This window comes from Emys orbicularis, chromosome 6 (assembly GCF_028017835.1).
Source record: "Emys orbicularis isolate rEmyOrb1 chromosome 6, rEmyOrb1.hap1, whole genome shotgun sequence".
Classification (NCBI taxonomy): Eukaryota; Metazoa; Chordata; order Testudines; family Emydidae; genus Emys; species Emys orbicularis.
The window spans coordinates 70,675,371-70,696,691 of NC_088688.1; the positions used below are offsets into that span (position 1 = coordinate 70,675,371).

At 40.2% G+C, this 21,321-nt stretch overlaps 1 protein-coding gene across 1 annotated transcript in view; it reads right to left on the bottom strand.

Moving 5' to 3' along the window:
* The window catches only part of EPB41L4A (erythrocyte membrane protein band 4.1 like 4A), a 207,267-nt gene that overhangs the window by 109,128 nt on the left and 76,818 nt on the right, over positions 1-21,321 (bottom strand). The window contains exon 2 of the mRNA XM_065406716.1: positions 5,876-5,980. Coding sequence (XP_065262788.1) covers positions 5,876-5,980 — 105 coding nt within the window. The remainder of the gene's footprint in view (positions 1-5,875; positions 5,981-21,321) is intronic.

Sequence of the window (21,321 nt, forward strand, 5' to 3'; positions counted from 1 at the left end):
TGGGCTTTCAATTATGAACAGGGATAGGGGGGAGGGATAGCTCAGTGGTTTGAGCATCGGCCTGCACAAACCCAGGGTTGTGAGTTCAATCCTTGAGGGGGCCACTTAGGGATCTGGGCAAAATCAGTCCTGCTAGTGAAGGCAAGGGGCTGGACTCGATGACCTTTCGGGGTCCCTTCCAGTTCTATGAGATAGGTATATCTCCATATATTTAAACACTTAAAGGAGGAGCCATAATGTCTGGGTGTATTCAGATCCAGATTTCATCTGAATCCATATGTAGTTATAAACAATATGTCAAATCATTTAGGCTTCAGTCACCAAACACCAAAACCCATTCATAGTTGGTTACAAAGGTCCTACTGGCCATCAAGTCTAAGGCTATTCTACACAACAGGAACTATACTGGCATAGCTATTGTGCTGTAGCTATGCTGGCAAAGACCTGTGGAAACACCACCTCCCCACAGGTAGGTCGACGGAAGCATTCGTCCTTTGACATAGCTGCGTCACTCAGCGGTGTGGATTTTTCACAGGGGCCCACGTAGCTATGTCAACCTAACTTTTAAGTGCAGATCAAGCCTAAATACAGGACTGCTAATATTCTCAGTTTAAAAAAAACAAACCCCGACACCTTCTTTTGAACCACTGGAGGGTTGGCGCATATGCTACTGATTCTTAACTTGGATTTTAAAATGTGGCTCCATTATGTATATTTAAAGCTATTCCAGGTTAAACACATGCAAAGCAACATGGGGAGTGTGCAGTAAATTCCATCTGTGCAATGCATATTATTTCCTAACTACCTTTCTTTAAATGAATGTAAAAAGTATTTTTTTAAAGCTTCATGCCAGGTTTCTGTGTAGGGTCAAACCTTGGTCAAAAGCTCAGAACCTGTTTGAAACAAAACATTAACTAGGTTGAAATTTTTTCATTTGCTGCAGTGTCAATCAATGAAGTGACTGGAATCGGTAGACTTGTCCCCTGCCAGTCCACAAAGCATCTGGTGCTCTAGTCGTGAAGCTCAGATTACTATGAAATTGTAATCTTTGTCTCACATGGGGTCACTGCAATGCTATAGCACACAAATTTTTGTTCTAATTCAGAGATTCAGAGCTTTTAAAGCCAGAAGGGACCATTCCGATCATCTCGTCTAACTTGCTGAATAACACAAGCCCCAGGTTTTCCTGAATTAAATCCTGCTTCATGTCCCATAGCTGTGATTGAACTAGAGCATATCTTTTAGAAACATAATCCAATCTTATTTTAAAATGTCCAGTGATGGAGACTCCAGCACAATCCTTCGTAAATTGTTCCAATGGTTAATTACACTCATTGATAAAAACTGCACTTTACTTCCAGTATAAATTTGTCTAGCTTCAACTTTCAGCAATTGGCTCAAGTTATACCTTAGTTTGCTGGATTGAAGAGCCCTTTATTATTGAATTTCTGTTCCCCATGTAGTTATTTATAGACTGTGATCAAATCGTTTTTTAACTTTCTCTTTGATAAACTACATAGATTGAGCTCTCGGAGTTTCACACTTGAAGTGTGGACACCAGAACTCGCTACAGCGTTCCAGGAGCAGTGGCACCAGTGCCAAATACAGAGGTAGTAAAACCTCCCTCCTCTTACTCAATATTCCCCTGTATAAACATTCAAGGATTGCTTTAGCCCTTCTGGCCACAGTGTGACTCCAGGAACTCATGTTCATCAGATTATCCACCATGATACACCCCTCAAAAATACTTTTCAGAGTCACTGCTTCCCAGGATAAGAGTTCCCCATCCAGTAAATACGCCTACATTCTTTGTTCCTAAATGTATGATTTTATATTTGGCTGTATGCAATTCACATTGTTAGCTTGCACCCAGTTTATCAAGCATTCCCAGATCATTCTAATGAAGAGAATGCTTCTCTAATACATTTAACCATTCTCCTAATTTTTGTGTCATCTGCAAACTTTATCAGTAATGATTTTATATCATCTTCCATGTCCTTGAAAAAAATATTAAATGGCATAGGGCCAAGAGACAATTCCTGCAGGGCGACACTAGAAACACATCTGCTTGCTGAGGAGTCTCCATTTACAAATACATTTTGAGACCTATCAGTTAGCCAATTTTTAAACCGTTTAATATGTGCCCTTCTGATCGTGTATCATTTTAGTTTCTTAATCAAAATGTCATGTGGTACCATGTTAAATGTCTTACAGAAGTCTATTAGACACTATTCCTTCTATCAATCCAACAGGATATTAAGTAGTTTGACAAGATCTATTATCCATATACCCGTGTTGATTGGCACTAATTATATTACTCTCCTTTAATATTTTTATTAATCAAAACCCATATCAGCCTTACTTTGCCCAGAATTGATGTCAGGCTAACAGGCCTATAATTACCTGGATCATCCAGTTTACCCTTATTATGTATTGGCAAACATTAGCAACTTCTAGCCCTCTGGAACTTCTAGGGTTGCCAATTTTGGTTGGACGTATTCCTGAAGGTTTCATCACATGACATAATCTTTAATTAAAGATTAATGTTTAATTCCTGGAGACTCCTGGACAATCCTGGAGGGTTGACAATCCTAGGAACTTCCCCAGTGTTACAAGACTTATTAAACATTAACATTAATGGTCCAGAAAGATCCTTGCTCTTTTAAAGCTCCTGAATGCAAGTTATCTGGACCTGCTGATTTTAAAATGTCTAACTTTGGCAGCTACTGTTTAACATCTTCCTTAGTTATTGTTGCAATGGAGAGCATTTCATCATCAACATATGATATAAATAAAACATCTGCCTTTTTCCCAAGTACAAAACAGCAATATTTACTGAGCAATTCTGCTTTTCCTGCATTATTATTGACGCTTCTACCATTTCCACTTGGCAATGGACCAATACCACTGCCAGTATTCCTTTTGTTCCTGGTAGATTTAAAAAACCATATTATCTGTAACTCTGCTGGACATAGATTTCACCTAGTGTCCTTTTGCTTCCCTTATCAATGTTCTACAATTCCTAGCTTCTATTTTATATTCATTGCTATCAACTTCCCTTTTCTCCATTTGTGTTATATTGAGTTGTTATTTTTTAAAGCTGCTTTCACTTCCCTTCTAAGCCAGGCTAGTTCTTTAACCAGCACAGCCTTCTTTTTCAAGGCTGGTCTACACTACTGCTTAAGTTGATATAACTTATGTCACTCAGCGGTGTGAAAAATACACCCCCTAGAGCAATGCAAGTTATATCGATTTAAGCGCTGTCCACACCAACGCTATGTTGGTGGGAGACGCTCTGTTGCCAACATAGTTTCCGCCTCTCATGGAGGTGGAGTAATTATGCTGACAGAAGAGCGCTCTCCCATCTGCATAGTGCGTCTTCACCAGACGTGGTGCAGCTGCGCCGATGTAGCACTGTAGTGTAGACTTTCCCTCAGTTATGGTTAATTCAGTATACCATGACTTATCGGGCTTGAGCTGCTAGCCCCTAAAGCTTCTAAAACCTGGTGGATTCCCATAAATGCTCCAAGAATGGCTTTCGCCATCATGCTGCTCCAGTGGTCCCCTCCTGATGACCTATGACCCTTCATTGCAGGAAAGAATCAAGCACTCGAAATTTAGGGAATGCCAGATTTACAGTTGTCTGCGCATCCTTAGTTCAACTCTCTTGTGTGTTTGCATTATGATACAGTCTTCAGTTACATGACAGCATGCTACTTTTTCCACTGGATGTCTGTCTTACTCAGTTCATAGGATGGATACACAAGGTGACAGTTTAAAGGTTGCATGGGTAACCATAAAGGTGGCATTTCCTAATTTTCAAGTGCTTGACTTTGCAAATTAAATAATATTATTTTAACAGAGTTGGTGATGGTGTGGTGTTTTTGTTTGTTTGTTTATTTTTATATATGTAAAAATAAAAAATAATGGGAGGAAATAGTTAAACATACCTTTTCAAACCTCAGTAAAAAGGTATGTTTCAAGTTTTAAGAAAAAGTTATTTTGTTGCGTGTTTTAAAGTGTGTGTGTGGAGGATCTTATTTCATCTGAACTGTTTTGTTCATTAAACTGTTAATTAGAGAATACTCTAAAATTCCATCAGATCAGAAGTTAGAATATTCCTTTCCGATAGTAATATGTTAACATGAGGCACACATTTTTCTATCAGATATTTATTTTGGAGTCTTTCCATCCCATTAAGTAGAGTTTTCAAATAAATTAGCAAATAGATCTATTTGACATCTGGGGCTCTAAAAATGAGACACTAGAAGACTCAAATCTAGGTCTCTTGCATGACAATCACCCCCACCACTCGCATGCCAGTCCCTAGTGTTATACCTTTAACAGGTCTGTGAAAAATTATAATTTTTTCATTTACTGTTTTATGCAAGGTCTCATTTACTTCATGGAGTTTTTCCTTTATATTGGCCATTCACTGAACAGCATTTCACTATGAATCACAAACTAGCAAAGACATGAGAGCCTGATTTTCCTTCTCACCTACACAGGTTTTATACAGGTGTAACCGTAATGAGCTCACTGAAGTTACTCCTCATTTACACTAGTGTGAGAGAGAAAAATCTGCCCTGATTGTTCTGAGGAGAGCTGATGGGGTTCTGCAATTGTTCATTTAACAGAGATTTCCCCTGTCCCTGAAACAGTTGAGGTTACCTGCATTTTTAAAATTCTAAATTAACTAGATAGTCATTAACTAGAGAGAAAGGCTGGTCTTGTTATTAAGGCGCTCGACTAGGACTCATGACACTTGGGTTCAATTCCTGGCCCTGTTACAGACTTTCTCTGTCATTTAGGACAAGCCACTTATGCCTCATCTACACTAGAACAACTCCCTTCTACCAGCAATGCTGCTCAGCAAAAATTTACTATTGCTGGTATAATTTATACCAGTTCCCTAAACGAAATAAGCTATACTGTCAAAATGATTTTTTTTTTGCCAGTATAACTGCATCTACACCAGGGCTTTGGCTGGCATGACTATGTCATTTAGGGGTATGATTTTTTCACACTCCTCATCAATGCAGTTATTCTGGCAAAACTTTTAAATGTAGACCAGGCCTTAATCTCTTTGTAAAATGAAGATAATACAAAGCCTTTCTCTTGACTGATCTATTCAGATTGTAAGCTCTTTGGGGGAAGGGCTGTCTCTACTGTGTGTATGTAGAACACCTATCAAAAAGACCACCCCCCATCCACCTCAAAACAGAGCCAGTTCATGTGGAGTCCAAAAGTCATTATCACACACCTTTCTTCTCAGGATATAACCAGCTACAATTCAATATATCCTGGCAGCCAAAAGCCTCCTCCAAATAAGTAACATCACTCTAAAACAGTGATCCAGGAAGTGGCCCTGAATTAGACAATTTGTGCCATGCCTGCAAATGCTGCTTCTATTGCTCCCCCCCCCCCCCAACATTCCCCCCAACTCTAGCCAGTCCAGGAATTAGTCGCAACAGGTTCACTTCCAAACAGAATTCCTATTCAGGGAAATATCATGGACTAAGCACTTGTTTGTTTAGTTTAACAGGAAGAATTCAAATAGTACTTTTTATATACAGCATTTTACTACTGGTCATTTGCAACACCTTTTTTAATTTTATTTTCTGTTGTCACATTTCTGCTCCCATTTAAGTCAATAGCTAAAATTCCGCTAACTTCAGTGAGAATAAAAAAAGGCCCTTTCTACAGAAACACAAAAATAGATCCTCTCAGTAGGCAAATTAAAGAAACTGCTACTGGAAATCGTATTCTTTCATGAGATATTGAAGGTATGACAGCCAAGCGCACCACTGAGAAAGGTCACCAACAGGGTAAAATTTACAACTGGGAAATCCAATCTGTTGTGTCTTTTACTCACTGTCTGATGACTTCTGTCACAGTAACGCAGTCCAAAGTAATCTATCTCCACGAGGTTTAAGTGACGGAATACGTAGCCCAGGACAACCGACCCTTTAGTTGATTTCTGTGGGAAAGAATTTACAGAGTCTTTTCACAAAAGTGTTCCGTCTTTGTCAGCTATGCACAGTGGTATTCATGCATTCAGTTAGCCTTGTCTAAAAGAAGTGGCAGTTTTATTGATTAGAAACAATTCAAGTTGCCTTCAACCAAAGCCTCAGTTACAACTAGAAAAAAATTCAATTTCTTCTTACATACATTTAATCAATTATTTTGTAAACAATATTGAACATTTGGTAATTGTTATAAACATGCTTCCTAAACTATGTTTATGTATGTTAATAAACCTATGAGTTTTCTTAGACATCTGTATTCATGGCAAAAATCTGTTCTCTGATCCACATGACAGATTTCAGTTCTAAGATCTTGTGCTCCCTTCAAGCGTGGATCTCTCAGTCAAGCTCTGCCACTGCATATCTGAAGAAAATTTTGCCCTTAATGTGTAAATTATGAACCATAAGGTGCTCCATTATTCTCTGTGAAGAAGGCTGCTTTTTATTCCTTTTATTTAAAAATGTTTTTAAAAGTAGAGATGGACCCAATCTAACGTTCTGAATCCAAATAACCCCATTGTGTTCTGGAGTGTTGTTGCATCATTTAAGGTCTACACTAATACTTAAACACAATATTAGGGAGGTGGCTTAAATTGCTGCTTCACTGTTGTGGTGTTGGCATGGTAGATGCTCATTGCTATTTAAAGGCCTTTTATTTGCACGCTGTCTCATACCTAGTGCGGAAGATCTGAATTACTGATTGGTCAGACGTGCAACATCAGCAGAAATCTGTCCAGAAAGACTGGGGCTAGCTAAATGAGATTCTCTCTCTTTTGAAATATGGTGGGTTTTGGTTTTGATTTAGGAAATTTGGATCTGGGAGACAGGAGGGGACATTTCTGGGATAAGGTGAGACGATGCTAAAACTATTAAAAGAACTGACTGTATATATTTATTATTTCTACATTACCAGGTTTAATATTGTAATAAATTAGGGCTGCCAACCAATTAAAAAAATTAATCGCAATTAATCGCATTGTTAAACAATAATTTAATACCATTTATTTAAATATTTTTTGATGTTTTCTACATTTTCAAATATATTGATTTCAATTACAACACAGAATACAAAGTGTACAGTGTTTACTTTATATTTATTTTTTATTACAAATATTTGTGCTGTAAAAAACAAAAGAAATAGTATTTTTCAATTCACTTCATACAAGTACTGTAATGCAATCTCTTTATCATGAAAGTTGAACTTACAAATGTAATATTATGTACAAAAAAACCCTACATTCAAAAATAAAACAATGTCAAATTTTAGAGCCTACAAGTCCACTCAGTCCTACTTCTTGTTCAGCCAGGCACTCAGACAAACAAGTTTGTTTACATTTGCAGGAGATAATGCTGTCTGCTTCTTGTTTACAATGTCACCTGAAAGTGAGAACAGGTGTTTGCATGGCACTGTTGTAGTTAATTACAAGATAATTACATGCCAGATGTGCTAAAGATTCATATGTCCCTTCATTTTCAACCACCATTCCAAAGGACATGCGTCCATGCTGATGACAGGTTTTGCTCGATAACGATCCAAAGCAGTGCAGACGGACGCATGTTCACTTTCATCACCTGAGTCAGATGCCACCAGTAGAAGGTTGATTTTCTTTTTTGGTGGCTTGGGTTCTGTAGTTTCTACAGAACAGGGGGGAGGGATAGCTCAGTTGTTTGAGCATTGGCCTGCTAAACCCAGGGTTATGAGCTCAATCCTTGAGGGGGCCATTTAGGGATCTGGGGCAAAAATCTGTCTGGGGATTGGTCCTGCTTTGAGCAGGGGGATGGACTAGATAATCTCCTGAGGTCCCTTCCAACCCTGATATTCTATGATAAGACTTCTGAAAGCACCTCATCCCTCTCAGATTTTGGAAGGCACTTCAGATTCTTAAACCTTGGGTTGAGTGCTGTAGCTATCTTTAGAAATCTTATATTGGTACCTTCTTTGCGTTTTGCCAAATCTGCGTGCAAGTGTTCTTAAAACGAACATGTGCTGGGTCATCGTCCAAGACTGCTATAATACGAAATATATGGCAGAATGTGGGTAAAACAGAGTAGGAGACATACAATCCTCTCCCAAGGAGTTCACTCAAAATGTAATTAACGCTTTTTTTTTTTTTAACAAGTGTCATTAGCACGGAAGCATGTCCTCTGTAATGGTGGCCAAAGCATGAAGGGGCATATGAATGTTTAGCATATCTGGCACATAAATACCTTGCAATACCGGCTACAAAAGTGCCATAAAAATGCCTGTTCTCACTTTCAGGTGACATTGTAAATAAGAAGTGGTCAGCATTATCTCTTCTAAATGTAAACAAACTTGTTTGTCTTAGTGATTGGCTGAATAAGAAGTAGGATTGAGTGGACTTGTAGGCTCTAAAGTTTTACATTGTTTTGTTTTTGAGTGCAGCTATGTAAAAAAAATCTACATTTGTAAGTTGCACTTTCACGATAAAGAGATTGCATTACAGTACTTGTATGAGATGAATATACTATTTCTTTTGTTTATCATTTTTACAGTGCAAATATTTGGAATATAAACAATAATATAAAGCACTGTGCACTTTGTATTCTGTATTGTAATTTAAATCAATATATTTGAAAATCTAGAAAAGCTTCCAAAAATATTTAATAAATTTCAATCGGTATTCTATTATTTAACAGTGCAATCAAAACTACGATTAATCACAATTAATTTTTTGTAATCGCGATTAATTTTTTTGAGTTAATGGCGTGAGTTAACTGCGATTAATTGACAGCCCTAAATAAAATACATCCAGGAAAATATGACAAATTAGTGAAAACAGGGTTTTAGTCACCTGTTCTATCTAAACATTTTCCCTAAATGATACTTATCCATGGCAAGTGCACCATTCTTCTCCTACTTGTGCACAGAAAGCAGTTACTTGCACAACTATTTAAAACGCAAACACTAAACACCACACACAATCACGCCTTCAGGTCTGAAATCTTTGAAGCCAATGACCAAGTTATAACTGGACCTCAGGAACTGGCCCTGTCTGCTTTCATCCCAAATATTTCATTATAATGAAAAGTGTGAGAGACATAAAGGAACAACTAAAAAACAAAATCAGTTTAAAAAAAAAAAAACACCCAATTTCATCCTTACTTGAAATTGCAGATTACTTTGATAATAGCCTGCCTTTTATCAGCTTTGCTTCTGAGTACAGCTGGTAGAATATTGAAGAAACAGTGTTCATAAACATACATTCATTCATTTTCAAGATGGCTTTTCAGTTTGACCATGTTTTGTTCAGTATTCATACTATACTATACATTCAGACTATACATTTAGTCATCCAATCAGGGACTAGGGACAATACAGTGTGACTTGGGTGACTAATCACACACTAGAACTAAAGAATACCAATTAGTAAAAGCAAACATTTCACTAATGACTCATAGGCTTGATTTTTTTTCCAGACTATTTAGCAAATACAAATATAAACTGATTTTGATTTATGAATGAATGAATGAATGAAGATAGATAGATAGATAGATTTGCCTAAACCAAGATCAGCTCTGAAAAATGCACAGTAGGAAAAGGGCAAAATTTATTGGATAATACATTCACAAGGAATAATTATAACCGCTCAATTAACTAGACACATGCAGTGTTGTTGTAGCTGTGTCAGAGCCAGGATATCAGAGAGGCAAGGTGGGGGAGGTAATATCTTTGATTGGACGAACTTTTGTTGGTGAAAGGGACAAACTCAAGCTCTGTGTAAGCTTGAAACTTTGTCTCTCACACCAACAGAAGTTGGCCCAACCAAAGACATTACCTCATCCACCTTATCTATCAACTTACTAGAGGCAGGTAAGTAGAATCATATTCTCTCTCAGGATGTACAGTAAAATTCAGTGACTGGCCATTCTGGACAGCTTATTAAAAACTGGCCTATCAATATAACAATTTGTACAGAAAATCATAAAGTATAAAGAATGTTTAAAGGACAAATTATTTAATTAAATTGAAATACATTAAATCCTATTGCCCTTGTCTTGGATAAAGTGCATAAATATAGTTATCCTGATGTCACATTCAGCAGTGTAAAATAGGAGTAACTCCACTATGTAAGTGGAGGAGTTGACAGCTGTAAAACTGATGTGAATTAAGAATCAGACTCAGTGGCTATACTCCTATTGAAATATGGAATGAAGTTCAAGAAGGATTGCAGACAGAAAAACGTAAAAAATAGATTAAATTGTAGGCAGCGAGGAAACAAATTGAAGAAGCAATTATTCTACCTCCTTTTCTTTCTGATATTGTCAGTTCTTATTCAAAGTAGTGGTACAGATGTCAACTAGAAGAGGTAGATGCTATCTCATTATCTGGCTTTCATACCAGACAAAATTATCTTGATAGTTGAAAGTTTGATGGTGATGATGATGATTTATTTATACTGTGGTACTGCTTAGGGACCCCAGCAGTAGACTAGAACCCAATTGTGCTAGGCACTGTACAAACATAAGAAAAAGACAGACCTGTTCTGATGATCTTACAACTGATTCAATTTGGAACTGAACCATTGCAAAGTTCAAACTCGGTACTGAAGTTATAAAGGGTACAGAGCTTCTGTAAAGGAGGAAATCCATACAGGCACAATCCCTACAGGCACAGTTTGTTGAGCTGGTAAACCAGCTTTTGACTAAAACAGCTTCTTCAACAAGCATGTAGAGAATAGTTCCTTCGTGGTCTCTTGGGAGAAACTGGGGGTCCTTGAAAGATGAGCTTAGAGACTGTCACAGTGCAGCTGGTTCTTTTGAGCCTTATAGATTTATTTCAGTGTTTGCAGGATTTTGACAACTGTTTTGTTTGGCCTGTAGTTTGACACATACAGCAAGTGGTATCAATGACACCAAAAGAATAAGCCATTGGCAAAGATACAGTTGCCATTTTAGATTCATAACATCGCCTGAAAAAAAGATATGGTCAATCTATGGAGCCTGGTCCACACTGGAAGATATTAGTGATTCTGGACTAACTGAGATATGAGTCTACATAGGTCCTGAGAGAGTCTAACATGGTGTAACTTATACCTTCTCCTGCCCTCTTACACCAGTTTGGAGTCCCTGCCTATGATCTCTATTGGAGCTGAGCTGAGTTCAGCACAGGAATGTGGACGGGGCGGCCAAAGGCAGCTTTACACTACCTTTCACCTCCTAGATTCAAGGGCCAATGCAGTCCCAGGGGTATGTTTAAATGTTCCACACCTGACTTGGCTGAAATGGCAGTCTCCAATACTTTCCATTTTACAGATGAACAGTAACGATATGTAATAATCTATCCACTATATTTGACTTATAATGCTAAGCTGAGGGAGGACATAAATAGCCACTAATTTATACTATCATTACATGGTTCAGTTAACATTCCTCCCCATCACAGTATTTATGTTGACAGGTGGCATGTCATGGCATAACACTGCATAAAGCTGCCCTAGCTGCACTGATTGAGAGTTCTCCTCCCCTATCCACTAGGTGGAGACGGGGAATCATTCCCCAGGATCTGCAGGACAGGGTCTGCATGAAGGCTGCTCAGTGTACACATTTTCTTCTTCCAAGATAAGGTGGGGCAGCAGCTTTAGTAGCACTGTCCTGCTGCACCACTTTGGATCCTGCAGCAAACCCTTCATGTTTTCAAGGATGAGCATATAGGGAGTAGTCAGCAGGGGGACTGGGGCTGAACCAGGGAATGTACAGCAACCCATCATCCTGTGCTTGGAGCATCAAGCTAGCTTTTCTCAGTCCCACACATCCTCAACAGCAATAAAGGTTCTGTAGGCCAAATCAGACCTTCAGTGGCACCTGCACAACACGATTTTCTATAAACTATGCCCTCAGTGTAACCTGTCTTCAGTGAGTTGCACAAGTATAAGTGACTGGCTCTGTAGTTGGAATTTAGCAAAGCAATTCTGCTGATGATGCACTTGGACGAAGAGAGACCAGCTACAGTGATCTCTCAGCTGTGCCAGCACTGCAGAGCTAACAAATGTAAAAACGAGCACAAACACATTTTTGTCATTAGTCGGCAGGTATGGCCCACAATACACCCAGTACCAGCTCTGTTGTGAAAGAAGATGCCACTTTTACATAAACACTTTTCAGAACAAAATCATATTTTAAGTGCACTCTCTTAATTGCAACAAAAATTCAGAGTGAATGAGCTTTTCAAACCTTTGTCTGTCAATCCTCAAAAAGAATAGCACTGAAGACATCTTAGTGAAATCACGAAGGCAAAGTCAGGAAGCATATGTAGATTTGTGATTCAGGAGTTGCATATGAATTGTATTACTAGAAGTTAGCATTACCCACTCTTGTTATTTTATCATGAGTCTCACAATATATTGTGTTTTTCTTAAAACGCCAATTCCTGGTGTCAAGTGATTATGTGAGAATCTCAGTTTTCATTCAAACAAAGTAAGTTTCTAGCCCCCAGTGTTTAAGAGGAAATCTTAAAAATATGAAGTGCTAAAGCCTTAGCAACCAGACGATAATAAAAAGAATCCAAAATGTTTTTTTTAATTGCATGATATTTTAAGTCAATCGCATGATATTTTGAGGCCAGACTTGTGTTTTTTTAATGCCTGAAGTTGGCAATATACAGAGTAGCTGAGAGAGGCACATGGCCCTGTGACCTAAGCCGAGCAGCCTCTGTAGCAGTATAGCACCTCATGCAAAACTTAGTTTGTAGGGAATGCTACCATGCATGTAGCCCACTTTACAAAATGTGAGGCAATAGCTGTCGCTGATAAAATTGTCAGTGCAACAGTTCTGGAGCACAAAACTCTATCAGAGAGTGCCAGAAGGATTACACCCATGGTACGAAACTGCAAAAATTATACAATCTACCTACCATTATGTCATAAAAATTTCTGTCCGTTCCAGCTGAGGAATAAGGAGAGACGGACACAGCTAGCCAAGCACGGAGCCCCGGGAGGGGCGATCCGTTTATTTCAATTGCAATTGGGTTCGAGCTCATAAATCAGCAAGAACAAAGAAAACACTTACACCAAAGCATTATATGCAGTTGCTTATGATAATCTATCACTCTATGATTGGCCAAAATTTGCCATCATTACCATACATAATTAGCAAGCTACATGTATCTGCCCCTCTTATGACCCCTTATTGTTCATCTATTTGCCCCCTCCTCCTTGCTTATTTTGCAACCCAAGCAGTTAGCTATCTACAGGACGCAGGCACAGAAAGGTCCATTGTCTCCAGGTTTGGAGTTTGGCTACATTTCCTCTAGAAGGAACTTCCTGACTACCTATAGCTGACCCTGCATTTTGTCCTTCTTCTTTCTCCCATGTGTACGTAACAAATTTGCCCCCTGGCAGTTAAGTAGAATAATTTTATATCAATTACAATCAGACTTGCTAGAGGCCTGCATTCTTAGAGGGAAACTCACAGTAGCACAAGTTTATTTGAAAATACCATCAGCAATGTTTTCAAGATAGAACAAAGAATTGTTCAAATGAGTCATAACACCTTGCTTTATATTTTAGCAAAATGACTTTATAAACCAGAAAGGCAGGTTTCTACTGGCTAAACAAAATGACAAGTGGAACATTCAGAAAAGACCTGATTTTATTTTTTAACGAAAAGGAAATTGCTCCTTTAAAAATACAATAAAATATTATATTTTAATATGTTCACATTCCTGCACTTTTGGGAATTCACTACATTTTCACATCGGACATTGTTTATTGGCTCTAGAGAGGTTGTTGTTGCTGGGGTTTTTTGTTTTGTTTTTATTTACTCAGTGGCACTAGCAAAGTCAGACCAAGCATCCAAATCAGCAAAACAAGGGACTTATACTGTGTCTGCCTGTGCAGTGGATTAGGTATCTCTGGGGGACAAAGCAGGGAAGAGCAGGGAACAGAAAATAATCTTTTCTCCCAGGCCATGCAATAATACAGAGTCTCTCTACAGAAGCTACTTCAGCCCAGTGGCCGCCCCTCTCACTCCATATACAGTATCGCTAACCCCAAGCACTGAAAAATAATAAGTCAGACCCCAAAAGCTCATAATGCGGTTTTACAAATTATGAGAGTTAAAATAAATTTAAAAACTTCAATCACTTCTTTTTTGATCAGCCGTCTGATTTTTTCATTGTTGAGCCTGTCAAAAATTCACACCTCCGACTTAGTTAACCCTCTCATAGAACTCTGTTCACACACTGCTGCACAACAATAGGAAGAAATACAGAGTCACTTTTTTCTGACATTGAACAAGGAACTTTATTAGAATAACAGAAACAGTTTCTCAAAAGCTCTCCCTCTCCGTCCCCCTCTCCCCACTGTGGAGCTTCTGTGTAGAATGTTTCCCTCTTCCCAACCTTAGAAACAATACACATATCCTCACATGAACTCCCTCTACCTGTGCAAAAGTGAGCTAAAGTAGCATAGAATCAAGGCTCTTGATGGTCTTTACCTTTATAGGCAGAGACGCTTTTCCCAGAGGCGGATAACCAGCCAAGTCTCAATTTGCACAGTGCATGTTCAAGCAGAGAAGATCTTTAAATTAACACTGTTTAATATTTACAAATATTCACCTAAACAAATAAGTAGGCCTTAATTTGCAGGGTACATGTTCAAAGAGAGAAGAAGAACTTTAATAATGTTTAATATTTACAGACATTCCCCAAAACAATCAAATAGCACAAATAAATACTTATAGAAACTGTGACCGATTTTTGTTACCAATTTTCCTGAGGCGTCAGGTGATCAGGCTGAGGCCACAGGACTGTTGGGGAGGAGATGATGAAACACACCAAGTGTCTAAGTTTTAAAGCTTTATTAATAAAATAATAAAATAACAGCGGCGAGTGTTGGGAACGCTCCCACGTCACTCAAAGGAAGCAAGAAAGCGTTAGTACCCCACCCCTAACCCACTTTCATACTCACACACGCTTTACCCAAGGCTGGCCAAGCCTGGGTGTAACATAAGAAGAAGAGCGGGAAGGGTGGACGGGAGTTCTGTCCTGGGCCCAGGTTGTCCGAGGTCCGCTGTTGATCTCCGAATTGCTCCAGCTTTTAGGAGGGTTTTTAAGTCCAGGGTTTCTTTGGGTGTGTTTTGTTCCGCGTGCTCTTTGTACCGGTCCAAACCGGCTTTCTGTGGTCTCCTTAACTTTTTCAAAACACATCGGCTCCAAACACACCGGCAAAACTTTGTTTTCCCCCATGTTGGCCTTCGCTGTCTTGTTTATTTTAAGCTGCCTCCGCAGGTCTATTCAGCTAAATCCTTCTTTTTTACAACTAATCAAAAAAAAAAAAAAATCCAAGCCCCCCTCTTTCTTAACAAACAACCAAAAATTAAATATATGCTATGGCCTTAAACTGGCTAAAGTTAGCATCTTATTATTAAACTAAGCTAGCTAGCTACAATGTTAAATTAACCCGTTCTCTGCTCTCTTCCTTCTTCCCCCTCTGGCCTCTCGCAACCTGCAAAAAAATCTTCCATTCCACACTCACTCACACCTTTAACCCTTCCCAAAATGCCCTGCAATGCTTGCAACAACATTAGCAATATACAAAAAAACCTTCCCCAAAAAAAACCTTTAAAAAAAGAGCCATTAAGGTGTAACAAAACTAGAGAGTTTAACATAAGTGAACATAGCATTAGAATCTCCCAAATCCATTCCTCTTTCACTCTTAGTTCCCTGACAACCAACATGTCAACCTGCTTTCAATTTCTCTGTCACTAAGGCCTCTTCAGGAAGAAGTGAGGGTGCATACACCTCTCCATCTCAAACAATTTTTTTCCAAGGGAGAACTTCATGCTCACGTGGCTCTTGCCTTATCCACTGGAGTTTTATCCAGGTTCAGGCACTGATTTTAAAAATAAATTTGTAATGGTTTCTGCAATTGCAAGTTAAAACACATTCTGCCTGGTCATGGTGGATTTGGCAAAATGATTTTAAAAGAGTGTTGGAAAAGGTTACTAAACTGAACTATTTTTGAATAGTTTTGACTGTTTCCCATTTATTTGTATTAGCAAAAAATATTTTAAAAGCAATTTCTTAATATAAATAAAACTCTAATAGCAGGGAGGCCTCTGTGATGTTAGAAGCTGTTCATTAGCCACCCCTTTCATACCTATTGTCTAGAGATGCTCTTTGAAGCTTGTTCACAGGTAGATGTGAATTGACCTCTCTCTACTCTGAGCATCTCTTGTGATAAGATAAATATTTGACTCTCGCTAACGAAACTGCTTTCACGAGGCAATGGGTGTCTTTCCTGGACAGTGATGAGCTTGCTGCAGATAAAAATACGAATAATGTGCAAACTCCCTTTAGTATTTTCACATATGAACTATAAAATCTGCCTCTGATCTGAATGTTCAGAAATCCTATGATTCTGGTTCATCTTATTTTGAATAGTCTTGCACAAGCTTTATAAAGCATAAAGCTAAATGGTTATAGAAGCCAACAGTTTCCTACCTGCATATCTCCCCAGTATTTTTCCCAAATTTGTGACCCAGATGTTCTACCAACTCCTTTTTAGACTTCATAGTTACCATAATCTGGTTCAAATCATTCTTCAGAACAGTGTTCCTTTTGTAATTCAGGTTAGTAACATGAGATACATAAACTGAACAGAACACCATTGAATCAGAGTCTCCTATGAATATGTGCAACTAATGATGTGTGTGTTTCTTTAGTAAATCAGGAGGTTAACACACTTGCATGCATACACACTTGTGTGAGACACCCCCTCCCCCCCAAAAAAGAGGAGTGAAAGGCCAGTGATGAGAAAACATGCGAATTATATTGTGTGTAAATAATTAAATTAATAGAGTGGAGAAACAACTGGGCTTCAGAAATGTAATTTTTTTTTAAATGCTTTGAAATTGATCTCTAAAAGAGAAACAAACAACATTTTGTAAATTAGATAATATAGTAGAAATTAATTTTATGGACAGGATTTCATGTAATCTGAATTTAATTCAAGAATTTTTTTACTAGGATATTAACTAATACTAACGTTATGCAGCTTGTGAGCTTCAGAGCCAACCAAGGTCTACATCTGTGTGTATGACGGACCAATTAAATTGTCTTATAATGCTATTTGCCTTGATACAAATAACAGCTGCTGTGTATAGTGGGAAAATGCCAGCTATCAATCATGGGGGCATTTGTTACATATTTTGGAGGTTACCTTACTGCATGCTGAAATATATTACAGGAAGTTACAGAGGTACAGGATAGAACATGACAGCCTCCCAGTCTGAGAGATAACGGTGGTGTCCATTATTAATTATTCTATTCCTGATAAAGTATCAGCTTTAAAAAAAATAAGCAAAAAATTATGTTGCCATGTACAGCAAAGAGTTTGGGCTTTAGAATTATTTTTTTTGGTGAGAGTTTTAAAAGAAAACTCTGTAGGCTAAGTAATGTTGTTTGTGCTAAGGCAGAAATGAAGATATTGGCACATTTTACTTTGACAGCAGAATCGTCTGTATTTACTATATTAAGTATCAGCGTATTAGAGATAAATAAGAAGCTTTTGAGAAAGACAAGCAGTGCTCGAGTTTGAAGGAACTGATGTTTGCTGATTTTCCACAGAGGTATTGGAAATGATTCCACACACTTTTAGTAAAACTATAAAAACTGGATATTCTACGGCAGCAAGAGGCAAAGAGCAGCACTACAGTACACAATAGGGTACAGTAACTCCTTGCTTAATGTTGTAGTTATGTTCCTGAAAAATGGGACTTTAAATGAAACGATGTTAAGCGAATCCAATTTCCCCATAAGAATTAATGTAAATAGGGGGAGTTAGGTTCCAGGGAAATGTTATATATTATAAACGAGACTCTCTCTCTCTCTCTCTCTCTCTCTCTCTATATATACACACACACACACACACACACACACACACACACAGAGTATAAGTTTTAAACAAACAATTTAATACTATACACAGCGATGATGATTGTGAAGCTTGGTTGAGGTGGTGAAGTCAGAGGGTGGAAGAGGGTGGGATATTTCCCGGGGAATGCCTTACTGCTAACTGATGAACTAGCACTCGGCTGAGCCCTCAAGGGTTAACACATTGTTATTAATGTAGCCTCACACTCTACAAGGCAGCACATATGGAGGGGGGGGAAGACAGCATGGTAGACAGAGACAGGGACACACACCCTGTGTGTGTGAGAGAGAGAGATGCGCATTGTCCCTTTAAGAACACTGACCCCCCTCTAAGTACATTGTCTTTTTAAGTAGGCCAGGAAGTTGACACAGCAGCTGCTGCCAGCACACTCCCTCCGTCCTGAGCCCTGTCCTGTCTCCCCACCCCCCATGGAAATGGGGTAAGCAGGGGGCAGGGGCAGGGACACTTGATATTAGTCCCCCTCTTCCCCCCCACACACAGCAAGCAGGAGGCTCCCGGGAGCAGCTCCAAGGCAGAGGGCAGGAGCAGCACACGGCAGTGAGGGGAGGGACAGCTGAACTGCCGGCAATTGATAGCCTGCTGGGCGGCTACCGCACAGGGAACTTAGGGGAGCAGGGAGCTGATGGGGGGCTGCCAGTCCACCCTGGTTCCAAGCCCCCACCAGCTAGCTCCAACGGGCTGCTCTTCCTGCAAGCCGTGGACAAAGCAGGCGGCTGCCAAACGACGTTATAAGGAGCATTGCACAACTTTAAACAAGCATGTTCCCTAATTGATCAGCAACATACAACGTTAACCGGGATGACTTTAAGTGAGGAGTTACTGTACATATGTATATGAAAGAATCTGACCTAATTTAATCCCTAACACCCTAGAGCACACAAGAGCTGAAGATGCTATGATATACAGATATACCACAAGTATATTGTAAGGCACAAGGCCAGATGCATGTGAATTTACAAATCATACATTTTAATGTATTTTTAAACATTTCATTAGAGCTGGAGAAGGGGTGGGGCGTCAGCAGGGCTATGACTTGCGACTCGGAGATGTCACCATTGTGAGTTCTGCAGGCGGAGGTGGCTGGGCCGCCCGCAGCGGGGGATGTCTGGGACGGGACTAGAGGAGATGCGACGCAGGCTCGGGTGAGTAGGGGACAGGAGTGGCTCGGGGTGTGGTGTTCCCCCTGCCTGGCCGCGGGGCGGGGGGACATTGACGGAGGTTGAGGCCCGCAATATCCATCTTGTCTCTGGGCTGTGGCAGCAGCAGCCTCCCCCCAATCCAGCCTCCCTGCCGCCGCCACAGCCTAAGGAGCAGGCCCGGCTGAGCCGGGCCGCAGAGCAGCCAGGTCTCTACCTGGCCCGAAGAGACTCAGCCTCTTCGTCCCCCGCTGTCCCGCCCACCTTGCAAGGCTTGGGATGCAGCAAGAACAACCAGCCCCCGCTGCCACCTGCTGTGACTCTTCAACACCCTCTGTCCCCAGCTCACCAGGTATGGATCAGCCCTGCCCATGCCACCCTCCAAACCGCTTCATCCTTAGGGCCAGCCTCAGCCTGTGCCCCCAACACCAGCCCAGCCCCTGGTTGGGCCTGCTGAGCAGCGCAGACTCCCTCCCTGCTCCCGGCAGGACCCCTCCCCTTTCCCTCCACTGGGCTGAGGGAGTTGCCCTGTTCCCTCTCCTGACAGGGCTGAGGGAGTAGCCTCACCTTCCTGAGTGAGTCTGGGGAGGAAACTTGACCCCAATGGCCTGAGTAGTCTGGGAGGGCTCAGAGTTAATCAATCGTATATCTATGCAGACGTCCCAATTATCCCTTCTCCTACCCATTACCACCACTGAGACAGAAGACTTGGGGAGGTGGGAATGGCTATTGAAGGGGAATTGATCATTGCCTTGTTGTGGGTCCCACCATGCCAGAACTAGTCACTGGAGGTAACTTTAGGAAGGGTCATGTGGGGGGAGTGATAGCTCAGTGGTTTGAGCATTGGCCTGCTAAACCCAGGGTTGTGAGTTCAATCCTTGAGGGGGGCTATTTAGGGATCTGGGGCAAAAATCTGTCTGGGGATTGGTCCTACTTTGAGCAGGGGGTTGGACTAGATGACCTCCTGAGGTCCCTTCCAATCCTGATATTCTATTAACTTAATTTATTCAAAATGAATATGAAAAACAGATCTCTTACCATCTTGACAATACTAAATCCCACTGAAATACAGGCTCTTACTCTCACAGAATTTCAGAAATTTTAAATACTGTTTGTATTCAGGATTTTTAGGGGTGCTCTGTACAGTCATGTACAGAAAACATCGTTCATTCTCCAATCCTGGTCTCTTCATAGTTCACTGGAGCCTGCCTCTGCAAACTTTCCTCCCTCTTCCCCAATGTAGACTCTCCATTAAATTACCACCCTGGCCCAAGACTCAGGCCAGGCAAGATTCAGTCCAGCACCAGCAACAGAGATTCTATACCTAAAATGCTATACATTTGAAGTTTGTAATGTCAGAAACAGGAGCTATAGACTATTGGGAAGAGGAGATTCCCAGATGGCCAGAAAAATGACATTTTGATGAAAAACAGAAACATTTTCAATTTCAGTCTTCATTGATATAATGCCTCTCATCAAGGAACCAAGCTAATAGCTTCAGAAAACTGAATTAGTTGAAGGATCTGAGCAGTTTTGTTGAATAATCATGGCAAAACTCAATGAAGTAATGATAAATAAACAGAACTCTTGTGTCTTAATTTAAAAGTTCAAAAGTGGGCTAAGACCAAAACATTATGAGAATGTGCGGGTGAAATCTGGAGTTTGTAGAGACTGTTATTCTCTAGGTAGCGCAACCCATAACAATATGAGGAAAATAGAGCTTCATTTTAAAAAGGGAGCATTACAGTATATTTAGGCCTGGTCTACACTACGTGTCTAGGTCGACTTTAGCAGCGTTAATTCGAATTAAGCCTGGACACGTTCACACGACGAAGCCCTTTCTTTCGACTTAAAGGGCCCTTTAAACCGGTTTCTTTACTCCACCTCCGACGAGGGGATTAGCGATAAAATCGGCCTTAGGGGGTCGGAATTGGGGTAGTGTGGACGGAATTCGACGTTATTGGCCTCCGGGAGCTATCCCACAGTGCTTCATTGTGACCGCTCTGGACAGCACTCTCAACTCAGATGCACTGGCCAGGTAGACAGGAAAAGCCCCGCGAACGTTTGAATTTCATTTCCTGTTTGCTCAGCGTGGAGCGCACAGGTGACCACGCAGAGCTCATCAGCACAGGTAACCGTGATGGAGTCCCAGGATCGCAAAAGAGCTCCATCATGGACAGAACGGGAGGTACAGGATCTGCTCGCCATATGGGGAGATGAATCAGTGCTAGCTGAACTCCGAAG